At 41.7% G+C, this 14,053-nt stretch overlaps 1 protein-coding gene and 1 pseudogene across 1 annotated transcript; one reads left to right on the top strand and one right to left on the bottom strand.

Annotated features, from left to right (window-relative positions):
* The first annotated feature begins 4,424 nt into the window (after positions 1-4,424).
* On the top strand, positions 4,425-8,139 carry LOC123069393 (delta(14)-sterol reductase). Its single transcript, XM_044492248.1, has 12 exons — positions 4,425-4,707; positions 4,868-4,938; positions 5,028-5,084; positions 5,323-5,414; positions 5,565-5,612; positions 6,150-6,270; positions 6,349-6,395; positions 6,535-6,616; positions 6,837-6,913; positions 7,024-7,143; positions 7,658-7,732; positions 7,828-8,139. Exons 1-12 carry the CDS (start codon positions 4,533-4,535, stop codon positions 7,979-7,981), a joined length of 1,119 nt encoding a protein of 372 aa, XP_044348183.1. The 5' UTR covers positions 4,425-4,532; the 3' UTR covers positions 7,982-8,139.
* Positions 8,140-10,041: 1,902 nt separating this feature from the next.
* Positions 10,042-12,945, bottom strand: LOC123182228 (uncharacterized; annotated as a pseudogene).
* Between the last annotated feature and the right edge of the window lie 1,108 nt (positions 12,946-14,053).

Below are 14,053 nucleotides of genomic sequence, written 5' to 3'. Positions count from 1 at the left end.
GAAACTATTATTCTAAAAAACAGTAATTATTTAGTAACACTAATATTTTTGAATAAGTTTGACCATAGTTTGACCATAGTTTGACCATAGTTTGACCAGATTTGACCAAAATTCAAAAAATTGAAATAATTATTTAGTAACACTAATATTCTTGAATAATTATGTAGTAACATTAATACTTCTTGAATAAGTAGTTTGACCAGATTTAACCAAATTTTTTTAAAAAAACTGAAATTTGACCATATCTTTTTTTCCTTTTGGAATTTGAGGATTCTAAAAAATTGCAAACAGGCCGTAGGTGGTCTCCATCGGATGCGGATTTTCGTGCTGAATTTTTTGATATATTATACGTTTTTTTCCGACATCGTATGCAAAAGTTATAGCCGTTTTATATTTTCCCTACACTTTTTGCAAAACATGTCCAAATTTAAGTTTTCAAATTTTCATAACTAGTAGGTGTAGTAATATAACTACCTCTCGAAGGATTTTATTTTCTGAAGTTTTTATCATTTTCTTTTGATTGTTTCAAAACTGAAATGCGATACACGGACCGGGGGGGGGGGGGGGGGGGGGGGTAGAGTTTGAAAATAGCCCTATAGTCCCGGTTTGTGTCTCCAACCGGGACTATAGGTTAGACTCCTTTAGTTCCGGTTCATGGCATGAACCGGTTCTAAAGGTTAGCTCTTTAGTACCGGTTTGTGCCGCGAACCGGTAATAAAGGTGATCATGGGGCCCCCGCCTGACGCCAGCCTGCCACCACCCCTTTAGCACCGGTTCGTGGCACGAACAGGTACTAAAGGTTCAACACGAACCGGCATTAATGCATAGTCGTTCGAACCGACACTAATGGTGCCATTAGTACCGGGCCAAAATCGAACCGGGACTAATGTGTCTCACATTAGGTCCTTTTTCTACTAGTGTAGCTACTATCAGAATTGATAGTGTTGTGAGGTGATGACTGCCTCGGATTATGCCTCATATACTAGTCATTGCATTTCTTTCTATCTGTTCATCGGGAGGTAAGTCTTTCAACTAGCTCCATTGCCGAAAATACACAATTAAGTTGCCGCGCGACATATCTTGCAAGAACTCAGTCTTTTAAGTTTGGAACATACAATGGTGCTTGGCCACTGTTTTGGTTGACAATTTTGTACATCTATTAAAGACGTATCTACCTATTATTGCATTCTAGATATGGTCTAAAATAGGCTACTCGTGTGAGGTATTCATGACTTAGCTCCACACTGGATAAACTTTATTTTGTTCCCACCAAGGTGAATATGGCTAAACTTTGTTTTGTTCCCACTCCCACCAAGGCGGATATGTCTGTACGTGTGTCCCAACACTAGAATCACCATGTTCATGATGATCTACGTGATATGTGGATGCCATATGTTCAGACATTTTTCGCAGAGAAATAATATTATATATTTTTGATTGGATTTTTACATGCATGGTCCATACATGCATACCACTAGATACATATAGGATTGTGATATTTGGCACACGTGTGCCACATAGCTAAAACTACCACACACCTTCTCTTTCCTCTTTAATTACATGCATAATTGCATTAGAATGAATCATCTTTTTTTCATGGGCATTCATTACTTTAATTACATGCATGCACCAGAAGACAAAAAAGTTGATCTCATCCTAGATTATCCTTATTCCGAAAATTCAAAATGTTTTGTAGCTCAAACCGTCAGTCCGATGCAAAAACCGTTTTGACATAAAAGACTCGTCACGGCGAGATCTTCAAAACTAGATCCCATGTTGGTATGTTCCGACGAATTTTTTTCCAGATCAAAAGTTACCACGCCTCGGCTACATAAGTTATCACACATGTAGTATTCAACTTACCATGGTATTTTCACATAAATTACCGGAGGCATAAACATTGTTCTCACACCTTCTCTACATGCATATGTATGTATGCACTAGAGCATAAAAAAGTCGATGTCATCTTAGATTCTTCTTATTCTCAAAATTCAAAATGTTTTGTACCTCAAACCATCGATCTGATGCAAAACCGTTTTCACATAAAAGATTCGTCGCCACGAGATCTTCGGAACTATATCCCATGTTGGTACGTATATTCCAACGACTTCTTTTTCTGGGTCAAAAGTTAACATGCCTCGGCTACATAAGTTACCACCCCTGTAGTATGTTATTCACCGTGGTATTTATACATAAGTTAACAGGGTTATATTTTTCAGCAATTTTCCCCCCTTGGTCAAAAGTTACAATGGTGTTTGTACTTAAGTTATCAGGTATGTAATTCGTGCATTACCGTGCTATTATTACATAAGTTATCAAGGGGAGGGGGTTATGTTTCCAACAACTTTTTCTCTCCTTGGTCAAAGTTACCGCGGTATTTGTACGTAAGTTATTAGGTACACGGTTCTTTAATTACCGTGCTATTTTCATATAAGTTATCGGGGGATGTTTTTAACAATCCCACCCCCCTTTGGTCAAAGTTACCATGATGTTTGTAAGTAACTTATCGGGCATGTGGTTCATATATTACCGTGCTATTTTTACTTAAGTTATCAATGATGTTTTTCAATAATTTCCCCTCCTTGGTTAAAGTTACCGTGGTGTTTGTAAGTAGGTTATCGGATAGGTGGTTCGTATATTACCATGGTATTTTCATATAAGTTACTGGGTATGTTTTTCAACAACGTTTTTCTTTCTTTGGTAAAAGCTACTGCGTTGTTTGTATGTAATTTATCAGGTATGTTTTTCATATATTACCATATTATTTTCACGTAATTTATCAGGGTATGTTTTCAAGAACATTTTCCTAGGGTCCAAAATTACTGTGATATTTGTATGTGAGTTATCAGCTCTTTTGTGTGTATATTATCATGATATTTACACATCAATTACCGGGGTATATTTTCCAACATTTTTTCCCTGGGTCAAAGTTATCGCGATGTTTGTATCTAACTGTGTGTTTGGTTTGGGAAAGAACAGATAAAATATACAATGGATTTGGTTCTTCACCTCTTGCGAGACTATTTTCAACAACCATGATTTATCATCAACATATACCCCCCTATTTATGAGCAAAATTTCAACCAAAGAGAAGCTGAGTACTCTATTCACCTTAAGAGAGAACAAAATTGATGCTAGATCTGCTGCTGCTGCTTCAAAATTGATGCTAGCATCATTTTTATTTTCATCAACATGAGGCTCTTTCCTTCAAGCTACTACTGGCACTTGTAAAAAGCATCATCATCATTCGAAGTAGACGCATGAGCCGGAGCTGAACAGACCAAACAACTGCTGATCTTGGTCCATGTCCGCGACACAGAGACGTGCACTCTTGCAGTTGAATGGATCAATCAAACAACAAGTATGAGAAACTGCTGCTTGCTGAATGGATCTTGGTCCGTGGCCGCAACAGCTCGTCACGTGTGGACGTGGCAGCACCAGCAGCAACAACGTCGGCCGCCGTCGTTGGCCTCTCCGGCTACTGGGTGAGCACCGGACGCCGCTGCCCATCGTCTTCCCGGTTGTGAGCCCCGCACCCGCTACAGCAGCTCGTTAGGCTATCTACCACCGCTTGTCGCGAGTGGCCGCAGCAGCAGCACCCGTGCCGGCAGTCGTCGCCCGCCCGCCTTCCCGACCGTGAAACGTGCACTCGCCGCCTCGCTTCTAGCCCTGCTTCAAGGGAGAGCACCGCTGCTCGCCCCACCATGGCCCTCCTCTGCCTTCCCATCACGACCGCCTGAGAAGGAAGTTCGCTGAGATGGGGAAGCACGTGAGCGCGGTGGCCGGGACTCGCGCTGACGGCGGTGGCAGCGCTCGGCGGAGTGGATCAACACGGACGACCTCGACCCAGGAAGGGCTGGCAAGCATGTCGAGCTTGGGGGCACGGACTGGCGTGGGCGGCGGCGTGGGCGGTGACCACGAGATTCTGCGCAGGGTAGCAACGCGATAGATAGGTGGGGATCGTGGGTGCCTGGATGGGTGGGTTTGACGAAGGCGTCGCTTTATGAGATCGTGTGGCAGTTTTGCAATCTGCCACACGGTTGCCACATACATATGAGCATACATATAAATCAATATTCACATATTTTACCGATATCAGCGTGCACTTGAGTTGTCTCTCAAACAATAGTTTGGTTACTTGCACAATATACGCGAGGTCTTGGGATCCTTTAAAAAAAAACACACACATAAGGGCAGACACGGTCGGGGTGGCATCTTGTTGGCAAGTTATGTAAATAAATCCTCCCGAGGCACCCTACATGAATCACAGTATTTCTATGAAACTATCCAAAATTTTCTGCAAATTTTTGTTCGAATTTGAGGGACGCATTATATATACAAAAAAAAAGACCTGCGTTTCAAACAGAGCTGACGGAAATGGGCCTCCTTTGAATTCAAAGGCCCACCTTCACTGGAAATTTGACTCCCAGTTTACTGTGGTCCACGGGCTCCCCCGATTTCCTCCGGATTCGTCGCGCTGCAGTTGGCTTCAGAGTGACTAGCTGAGATCCCCTTTCGCCGCGACGACGGGGATGGACGCGGCGGCCGCCGCCGGCGTGCTCGCGGCGCTGGCGCCCTCCTGGAGCGCGGCGGTGGTGCTGGCCTCCTACCTCGCGTACCTCGCCGCCGCGGGCGCCCTCCTCCCCGGCAAGCTCGTCGCCGGCGCCGTCCTCCCCGACTCCTCCCGCCTCCACTACCGTTGCAATGGTGCCCCTCATCTCTCCCTCTCCCTCTCCCTCTCTCTCTCTCTCTCTCTCTCTCTCTCTCTCTCTCTCTCTCTCTGACGCGCAAAGCGCTTCTCTTTCTTCCGCCGTCTGTCTGTCTGTCTGCTCAGCCGACTCTAACCGGCGCGCGCGCGCGTGTGCAGGTCTGCTCTCGCTCCTGCTGCTCCTGGGGCTCTCCGCGCTCGGCGTCTACACGGGCTGGATGACTCCCACGGTGAGATCCACAAAAGTCAACCGCATCCGGGAGAGTCACAAAAAGTTATGCTGAATTGATCGGGGTCGCGATTGTTATTTGCTTTGCAGGTCGTGGCTGACCGTGGGCTCGAGCTGCTGTCGACCACCTTCACTTTCAGTGTCATTGTAGGTGCCACTTCCTACCTCGACATCTTATTTATACAACTATGATGTAAATTTAGACTTGTTGGACACTCATGTCTGAACCCAACTGTCACAAGTTCAGTCATGGTAAAGCCAGACTTGGGTAATAACACTAGTATTGAACTTGAACACCTAATACTATTTGGTAACATCTGGTCACAGGTGGAACAAATCAAATAACATCCTCTCGATTAACTCATGTCATCATGTTCCATTTCAGGTCAGTTTCCTGCTCTATTATACTGGGTTAAGGTCCCGCCATCAAAGTTCTTCATTGAAACCACATGCTACTGGGAGCTTCATAGAAGATTGGTACTTTTGCGCAACTTTATTCACACAAACAGGACCTTTTATTTTCAGAACTCCACTCCTGTTTTCTTGTTTAATGATGTTAGATATCACCTTGTCTATTCCACTCCTGTTTTCCTGTTTAATGATGTTAGGTGCCACTTTGTCTAACAGGTGGTTCGGAGTGCAGCTTAATCCCCATTTCATGGGAGTTGACCTCAAGTACGTTGGCAGTGTCTTCCTTGTTTACTTACGTAATTGTGACACTTGCTGGGAAATTTGGGATGGCATATGATTGCTGTGAAAATTGAGTTATTGGTTTGCTAGTGTAGCTACTCCCATTTATTTGATACTGGTCTTGTTAACCCATTGATAAATTAACAGCAAGTTTTTATTTTCTTGAGATCTCCTGCCTTTAAAACTGACATGCTAGCTTCTATTTTTATATAGATACATAAAATAGATACATAAATACAAATGAATATTTCTTATAGACTGAAGTACAATTGGAAATGAAGTTCGGCATGCTGCATAGCTATTTATTTATTTCTGCATAATTGTTTCCACAGGTCATATCATCCTATTTTGTGGTGGCAATTAGTGTGAATACAAGTTAATGTTGAATATTAACTATATATATTCAGTTTCAAAAACTTTCCCTGCATAACTTTATCACTAAAACAGTAAAAGAAAGTATGAATCACAGTAAACTATGGACCTGATCATAAATGTTTTTTCTTCTGTTCATCATGGTTGCAGGTTCTTTTTCATAAGGGCTGGAATGATGGCATGGTTGTTTATCAACCTCTCTTTGCTTGCAAAGAGCTACCTAGCTGGTTCAGTTAACCGTGCAGTCATTCTTTACCAATTCTTTTGTGGGGTATTGAACACTGACAACTACTTATTCGATCATCAGCTACTATATTATAAGTGAAAGTAATTATGTTTCTTCATGCAGTGGTATATTATAGATTACTTCATTCATGAAGAATTCATGACCTCCACGTAAGTACATGTTGTTTCTAGTAAATAGATGAATGTTGTTGCTTATAGACTGCATATGGGGCTTATGGTGGCAAGGATGAAGCTTCATACTTCATTGTTTTTTTTTCCTTCCTGTGATTCGCTTGACCATTATTTCCAGATGGGACATTATTGCGGAAAGGTTGGGATTCATGCTGGTGTTTGGTGATCTAGTTTTCGTTCCTTTTACCTTCACTATTCAGGTATTCCATTTATGGAAAAAGGGTATTATTTGAATTGCTAATATCTACTCATGCCGCTACTGAATATACTTTACTCAGTGCATTATTCCTAAATTTGTTCTCTCAGTTATATGACTATCAAATGTGCAGCTTCCTGTAATAGTATCCCTGTCTCTTGTGTTAAATTATGAAGGTTGTCAAATGAGCTGCTCACCAAGTTTTATGATGTGTTGTTGACCAGGGTTGGTGGCTTCTGAGAAACAAAGTGGAGCTGCCACTTTTGGCTTCCGTTGCTAACTGCATCATTTTCCTTATTGGGTACTCTTTTCCGTGTCCCTCACAAACCCTCCATTGGATTACCTATGCTGTACAATCTGCTTCTTGCATTGTAATATCTTTGACCAAGCCTTGCTTCATTTTGCACACAGCTATCTAGTGTTCAGAGGTGCCAACAAACAGAAACATTTGTTCAAGAAGGACCCTAAAGCTCCTATATGGGGTAAACCTCCCAAAGTTGTTGGGGGAAAACTACTTGTATCTGGCTACTGGTAAGTTCTACATTCATCTCGTGGAACCTGTGCTTGTTTTTCTTCTTTGTCGACTAGTTATCTGTGCACATCTTGTTCTGAACTGTGTAATGCTGGCTATTTTAGCAGCATCGTGTACTGCAATTGATCTCTTTCTGTTTAATAGAGTGTAAACAAAATAGAGCCCGCATACACTTTTTTCTTCTTCTGAATATTTAGCCGGTCCTGTTTAGTCGGCTGAAGAAAAATGTGAGGGAAGCACATGTAGGTAGGTAGTAAGTAGGTAAACAGTCAACACAAATGTGATTCATACTAGTTAGAACACTGCGCGCCTGCCTACCTAAATGATGTTCGCGACAGATTTATGCAACCATTGCACTTGACTGAACAGCAGTAGTTTTCTAGACATGTGAAGTTTTTCAAACCTTGGATGTCCCCTTGTCTCTTGGGAGTAATCATGCATGCTAACTGCTGCTGTCCTGAATGTAAAAAAACTAAAAGAACAAGTCCTTTGTCTCTTTGTCGTTGCGTGTAGGGGCATTGCAAGGCACTGCAATTACCTTGGAGATCTGCTTCTGGCACTCTCATTCAGCTTGCCTTGTGGAGCCAGGTGAGAGATACCCTTCCTGTGGCTTAAAATCAGTCATCTCAATCCTGTCAAGCATGTATGTAACCTTGTATGTAACCCATAATTTTTTTCTGCAGCTCTGTGATCCCGTACTTCTACCCGACCTACCTGCTGATCCTGCTGATATGGAGGGAGAGAAGAGACGAGGCGAGGTGCTCGGAGAAGTACAAGGACATCTGGGCAGAGTACTGCAAGCTTGTGCCCTGGAGGATTCTACCTTACGTGTACTGATTAGCTAAAGAACCAGAAGGCCATGTTGTATTGTTATTGTAGACCATGATGATCATGCAGAACTAAATGGTATGTTCTTCCATACATTGTTCTTTGATACCCAGTTTTGAACAGAATACTCTAGGAAAATTGCAGAAAGTTTGCGGTTTCTTTTTCCAGCACACTTGGTCGAATTACTAGGGCACCTGAGCTAGATAGGTGTTTGTAGAACCATGTCCGAACTTTAAAACCATCAGGCTGCTTGCTGCCTGCCTGATATTATGTTTATACTCCCTACAACAATCCATATTACTTGTTGTCCAAACAGACGTATCTAGACGTATTTCAGTGGTAAATACATCAGTTTGAGCGACAAGTAACGTGGATCGGAGGGCCCTTGTAATATGGATAGGTTTGAGCAACAAGTAATATGAGCCAGAGAAATTAACACAAAGCGTGATACAAAAATGCTTGCTAGTAGCAGCCTAGCTAGTGGGCATTGCGTATACATGAGAAGAGCGTAAATGACATAGCTCAACTAGTGGCCAATAAACAGTTACTGCAAAAATATTAAACACACAAGAACAAGAAGATTATTTGCAACTACTAGTCATCAACACACAAACAGAAATGCATCAGAAAAACAAGCAAACAGGTAGATAAATCAATGAACCACGCACAGTCTGCGCTCTTCGATCGGCCTCGTCTTCCGACCCTCGATGATCTCATGCTTGTGATCCGGCATTGTCGGAAGCTTGAGTCTCCGGCGGCATCTGAAGCTTGTCGACCAAGCTCTTGGCCCCCTTGAGCATGAGCACGAGCCAGACGTAAGTGAGGAACTCTCCGCCTTCACCCAAGCTCTTGGCGTGCAGGTAGCCCCTGCACATGCTGGCGGAGTAGCAGAGCATGCCCAGCCACGCCCGGTACATGAGCTTCCAGCGCGTCTTACGGTCCGGCCAAGTCATCGCAGCGGAAGCAAAGATCAGAAGGACGCTCCGGTCAAATGAGACGCCTAAGCATTGTTTTCTCTCTCGCAGCTCCTGGCTTAGAACCCAGTTGCTGGAATTGAAGATCCTGTAACTCGCAAGGTCTTGGTCTTGTGTTTCCACCAGATCTATAATCACAGTTTGTGTGACCTTTTCGTACAGTTGACCAAGTTGAGGCCTGCAAAAGCTGTTGAAATTGCAATTGAAGCCCACATGTATATCCACCCAATGCTCTTGTCACCTTCCCGGAGAGCGGTGTCTATGAGGTTATAGCTGGGTATCGTCCCGCACAGGGCTGTAAATTTTGTCTTGGACATTAGGTGGTGTGGTATAGGAGTCGGTGGATGGATGGCGCGAGGACATCCATGGCGGCAGTGAGGCACATAACGATGTATGTTATCTTCACGTCGGTGTGTGTGCTTGTACGGGTGCTTGCCGCTCATTGCAAACAGCGTCAGGGCGGTGATGTGCAGGATCGGGACCATCAACCGATGATAGAGCAGGTAGAGAGGATTGGGACCTCCAACCACATGCTCTCTGGTGTAGTGGAATGCGAATATGATCCGCAGCCAGCCCGGCAAGGCCATCTCACCGACGACCAGAGGTTGCAGAACATCCTCCACCTTGCCGATTTTCTGTTGTGCTACCAGGTCCTTGGCAGCTGCTAGCAGAGACATGTCTGCAAGCACCATCAACACTCTGTCTGCCTCCGTCCAGACCACCTGCTGCTTCCTGCCGCCCTCCTCCAGTCCGCCTGTTGAAAAAGGGATCGGCTAGAGGTCAGTTGACTGAAAACATTCCACACTAGTACATCTGACGCAGTGTGGACCGTAGCTTGGTGAAAAGTTATGTATGTACGCTTCTCAATAGGGTGAAAATGGCATGAATGAATGCAAAGGGATAAAGAAAACTTACAATAACCGCAAACCACAAATAATCATTTTTTGGTACGTCAACTACCAAACCGAGATATCCAAAAATTATCTAAGAACTTTCCTACACATTCTAAATATTCAATAACGTCTTCACCTCTTCATACCCAACTACCAAACCGAGATTTATATACGAGCTAGGTCCAATAGATGATGTGATTTTTATTGGAGTATAACCAAATGTCAAGATAGTTAAGCAGAACATCTCAGAATAGCTTGACCCATCGGCCAAGATAAAACAAATAATGAAAGAATATTTTAGGAAAAAATGAAAAAATAACATATAAATTGTGGTTTAATATAACATGCAAGAATAAGCATATAATAGTGAAGTTTTTGCAAAAAGGAAGTCTCGCAAGGACTTAATTAGTGGTTTTTGTATTACCCTAAAAGAAGAAAGAAAACAATACAAAATCAAAATAATGAATGTGTGCACTTAACAAAATAATTTAAAAAGTCAAGAAGAAAGAAAATATAAACATTTTTTAAAAATGCCAAAATATACACATAAATTATGTTTTTTACAATATGTAATAACAAACATATAAGTGTGGATATTTTTTTGCGAAAAAGAAGTTTCCCTAAGAAAGAATGAATTAGTAACATAAATTGCATGTTTTGTACTATGCAAAGAATAAACATATAATATTGCAATTTTCACGCTCTAGTATAATTTGCATATATAATGTGCAATAGTTGCTTATATACTTACACACATAAAAATAAAAAATGAAGTTTCCACACATAAAAACTAAAACTAAATAAAAAATAATGAAGTTTTTTAAGAAAGAATGAATTAGTCACATTAGTATTACCCTTTAAGAAAAAAGAAACTAAAACAAAATCTAAAACAAACAGTTACAAAATTTGCACACAGTTTACACAGAAATTACATTTTTTCTAATATGCAAGAGTAAGAATATAATAGATAAATTTTTGGAAAAAGAAGTTTCAAAAAGGATGAATTAGTGGCATTGGTATTATCATTAAAGAATCAAAACATGAAATAAAATTAAAAAATTAAAATAATAAAACTTATGCGTAAGAATGAATCAGCGGCATTGGTATTATCCTTCAAAAATAAAGAAAAAATAATAAAAACTAAAACAAATTAAAATAATGAATTTTCTTAGAAAGTAGGAATTAGTGTCATTGGTATTACTCTCTAACAAGACAGAATAAAAAAAATTATTACAAACAATTATAAAATTTGCACAATATATACAAGAAAACTGCACACTTTTTAAAAATATGCAACAACATAAATATAGTACTGTAATTTGTGGCATTGGTATTACCATTGAAGAGGAAAAGAGAAATAAAACAAAAACTAAAATATTTTTTTATAAGGACGAATGTATTAGTGGCATTGATATTACCCTTTAAGAAGAAAGAAAATGAAACAGAAACTGGAATAAAATGAAAATAATAAAGTTTTCCAAGATAGAACGGGTTAGTGCCATTGATATTATCCTTTCAAAAGAAAGAAAGTGAAAAAAACTAAAATAAAATCAAAATAATTAAGTTTTCTAAGAAAGAACGAATTAGGGCATTGCCATTACCATTTAATAAGGAGAAAAAAAATGAAAAGTTTTAAGCAAATAATCTCAAAATTTGCACATAGTTTACATAAAATTAGCTTTTTTATAATATGCAAGAATATGCTTATAATAGTGGGATTTCGAAAAGATGAAGTTTCCTCCGAACTTATGAATTAGTGACATTTATATTACCATTAGAAAAAAAGAAAAAGAAAGAAAAACTAAAAAAATGAAGAGGTAGAATGAATTAGTGGCATTGCTATTATACCCTTTAAGAAGAAGAAAAATAATAATACTTAGAAAAAGTTGTATGCAACTTTACACTTTTTTAATATGTAAGAAATAAACATACGGTACTGCAATTTTTGCACTCTAGTACTACCTCAGTACCAAAATATCAGACATTTTTTAGGCTAAACTAGCCTACAAAAACGTCTTATATTTTGACACGGAGATAGTATAATTTATACACATGTTATACGATACATGCATGTATACATTTTACACCCATCCAACGTCCCAAAATTACCGACAAAAACCGACTAGAAAAGAAAAAGAAAAAAAATGCATACAAACAGAAAAAAAAGAGGAAGCAACGTCGGCCTATCAACAGATAAGCAAAATGGGCCTAAGCGCAATAATAAATCGACTGACCCAAAACCATGGTCAGTGGAATATTTGAGCCCAAAACACAACAGTAGTCACAACAGAAACAAAAAAACTAGGAGCATGAATCTTGAAGCAGAAATCAATGGCGCAAAAAATCGACTGACCCAAATTGTATTTTCAGCCAACCTACATATAGCTAAACAAAAATTGGTTGAAAAATTACTTTGTGCCTTCCGGGTGCCGGTGAAGCAGTGGCTCGCCCCGGAGAAAAACTGGTTCATTCGCTCCCTCCAGTTGGAAGGCTTCTTTGGTCCTTGCACCCCGGACGATACAGCCGCCAGTCTCCTGGCTTTAGCTTTGAGAGCCCATGGCTTCTGGCTGAAGCTGATGATCCCGACGACGAAGAGAAGAACCGCGACCACCAATAGCTTTGGGTCGTTGGATCTGGGCCACGACTTGTAGAAGGCGTACAGGGCGACGGCCACCTGGGACACCAAGGTCACGGTGTGCCTCCCCCACAGCTTGTTGTCCTCTATCTCGTAGCCACTCATTCCCTCCTGCCCACCGAGGTAGATGAGAAGGATCGGAGCCCATAGGACCTCCAGGATGCTCGACTGCTGCTCGCGGCCAGTGTCACCACCGAAGTTGCTGGTCTTTGCGTGGCGATTATATTGAAGAGGGTGGCCAGCGCGTAGATTGCCAGAGGATCGCTGGAAATATACGCCAGCCAGATGAACGTCCTCAAGACGCGCGGGAGGGCGTACTTGCGCATGGGGGCAGCCAGCAGGAGGAACCACTGAAGGCCCAGGCTGCCCAGGACGAGCACGCGCAGCTGCCAATCGTCCCACCATTGCAGAGCTCCTCTCCAAATGTAAGACGTCTCCATCTCTCTCTCTCTCTCTCTCTCTCTCTCTCTCTCTCTCTCTCTCTCTCTCTCTCTCTCTCTCTCTCTCTCTCTCTCTCTCTCTCTCTCTCTCTCTCTCTCCTTGTGCTTGTGTGTGTACGTGTCTATGAGTGTATCCTTATCTATGTTTATCACAAGTAACAATCACTCGAGGGAGCTGGAGACCCTGCGAACAGAGAGCAGTGATGAATGAAGTCTCACGGTAGCCAAATATAAGTTTGGCTGGCGGGCTCTCGTCATGTTGTCAAGGCCAAAGATAAATTGGACATGCACGGCTACAACTTTACAGCCCCAGCCAGCCTCTCACTTTGGAATGCTCTAGCTTTGCGTGCCCACAATGATATTCTACTAGGTCCTCACAAGTTTGGAATGATATACTTCTAGTACTATGCCGTCCCTGCTGCCTGCATGCCTTAGCTTTGCGTGCTGTGAATGTGATAATATATTCCAAGTCCACACGCACGTTCTCTACGTCGTCTCTGCTTTATTAAGGACTTGACTTGATTTTTGCATCAAACATATTTGTGCTACCACTTGAAAGTGCACTCGATAATAACCTCAGAAATAAACTATTTTCACTCCTTGTCAGATGTCTCCTTGCTCCACTACTCTTGATCACTAACATCAAAAACTGTCGCAAACACAGAGTCACCATAATGCACCCTCCATAATCGCAAGACCCATGTGTTAATCGGACATCGTTTTCCCACACGTGAAGTTTACTTCCCGTCATATGGAATTATACGCAACTGCCATATGGAGCACGCTTCAAAAGGCAGTCTTGAAATGCCATATAAGGCAACTGGGAGGCCAGATATGAAGGATGCTCCATAATTTAGCTATTCCTGACAACATGGCAACGTTAACACGTCAGATTTGGCACGCCGCGTCCACAATTCTTTGTCATGAAATCCTCAGATGGATTCAACGCAAACTTCAACCTCTCATATGGAGGTGATTTTGGGCTCCTTCTCATCCATGCCGAGGGGTTTCAGCTCAGTGTCTAGCACCACAAGAAATGGATAACAATGGTGAAAACAGTTGGGAGCTGGTGGACAGAATTTCTGTGCGTGCGGCATGAGGATACTGTGCTGGTTGGGGTCGGGGATCATGCTGAATTT

This window comes from Triticum aestivum, chromosome 1A (genome assembly GCF_018294505.1).
Source record: "Triticum aestivum cultivar Chinese Spring chromosome 1A, IWGSC CS RefSeq v2.1, whole genome shotgun sequence".
Taxonomy (NCBI): domain Eukaryota; kingdom Viridiplantae; phylum Streptophyta; class Magnoliopsida; order Poales; family Poaceae; genus Triticum; species Triticum aestivum.
The sequence above is the reverse complement of the archived record's forward strand: the minus strand, read 5'-3'. Positions and strand labels throughout refer to the sequence as shown.